Genomic DNA, 786 nt, shown 5'->3' with positions numbered 1-786 from the left:
TCAATTATCATTCATTTACCACGTTTAGAATATCGTTAGATGCAATATGTCCAAATCTGTCAGATTAAAATTAAGAATGATGAATTCTAATAATCGTGGGATGGTATTTATTATTTAAACGGTACTCACGTAGTTCAGCAACAACAGCCGATGTCCAGGTGGCAATCAGGACCAGACCGATCAGCAACGTCATCCTGTCGTCACCTTCGAAAGCCGCGGGGATCGAAATTACCGGAGAGCAATATTGAAAATGGTCCCGATAGCTCGCGCCTGGTGCGTATATATAAACTAACAGCACTTTCTCCGGGTACACACAGTATCCCACTCCGCGCAATCGGTGAATTTATCACGGTAGAGTGCCCGCTTTTAAGTCAGTCAGGGCCGTATTTATCCCATTCACATTGTCATGCATAATATGATCAAATTTTACTTGATATTCGACCGAGATTACTATGCGAATATATTTTCATCCTGAAGATTTATAGAGTGCTTGGCACGATTTTTTCAAAGTTGCTTTTAACATATTTAGTGATTCCCATTTTTTGATATTTCGAGGATTTAATGTCATGAGTGAATTTAATAGAGAGATAAAATTTGCTGATGTCTTTTATTTAAATTTCCAATTATTTAAATAAATCGTTGGCTCCTATGTCTCTCTAGTATCTGCTTCTACTTTCAACTTGTGTTCCAGATTAAAAAGTTTCTCTGTGAACTAGATCTCTGAGTTAATTGGATTACATCGATTTTGTATTTTGCCGAAGGGAATCCGAAACCTATTAATTACAT

The 786-nt window shown here is 37.0% G+C and overlaps 1 protein-coding gene across 1 annotated transcript in view; it reads right to left on the bottom strand.

The window, feature by feature from the left end:
* The window catches only part of LOC108632640 (circadian clock-controlled protein), a 2,781-nt gene extending 2,130 nt beyond the window's left edge, over nucleotides 1-651 (bottom strand). The window contains exon 1 of the mRNA XM_018037331.2: nucleotides 130-651. Coding sequence (XP_017892820.1) covers nucleotides 130-193 — 64 coding nt within the window. The 5' untranslated portion in view covers nucleotides 194-651. The remainder of the gene's footprint in view (nucleotides 1-129) is intronic.
* Nucleotides 652-786: the final 135 nt, after the last annotated feature.

This window comes from Ceratina calcarata, unplaced genomic scaffold, assembly GCF_001652005.2.
Source record: "Ceratina calcarata isolate Rehan_Ccalc_2016 unplaced genomic scaffold, ASM165200v1 scaffold164.2, whole genome shotgun sequence".
Classification (NCBI taxonomy): Eukaryota; Metazoa; Arthropoda; class Insecta; order Hymenoptera; family Apidae; genus Ceratina; species Ceratina calcarata.
The sequence above is the reverse complement of the archived record's forward strand: the minus strand, read 5'-3'. Positions and strand labels throughout refer to the sequence as shown.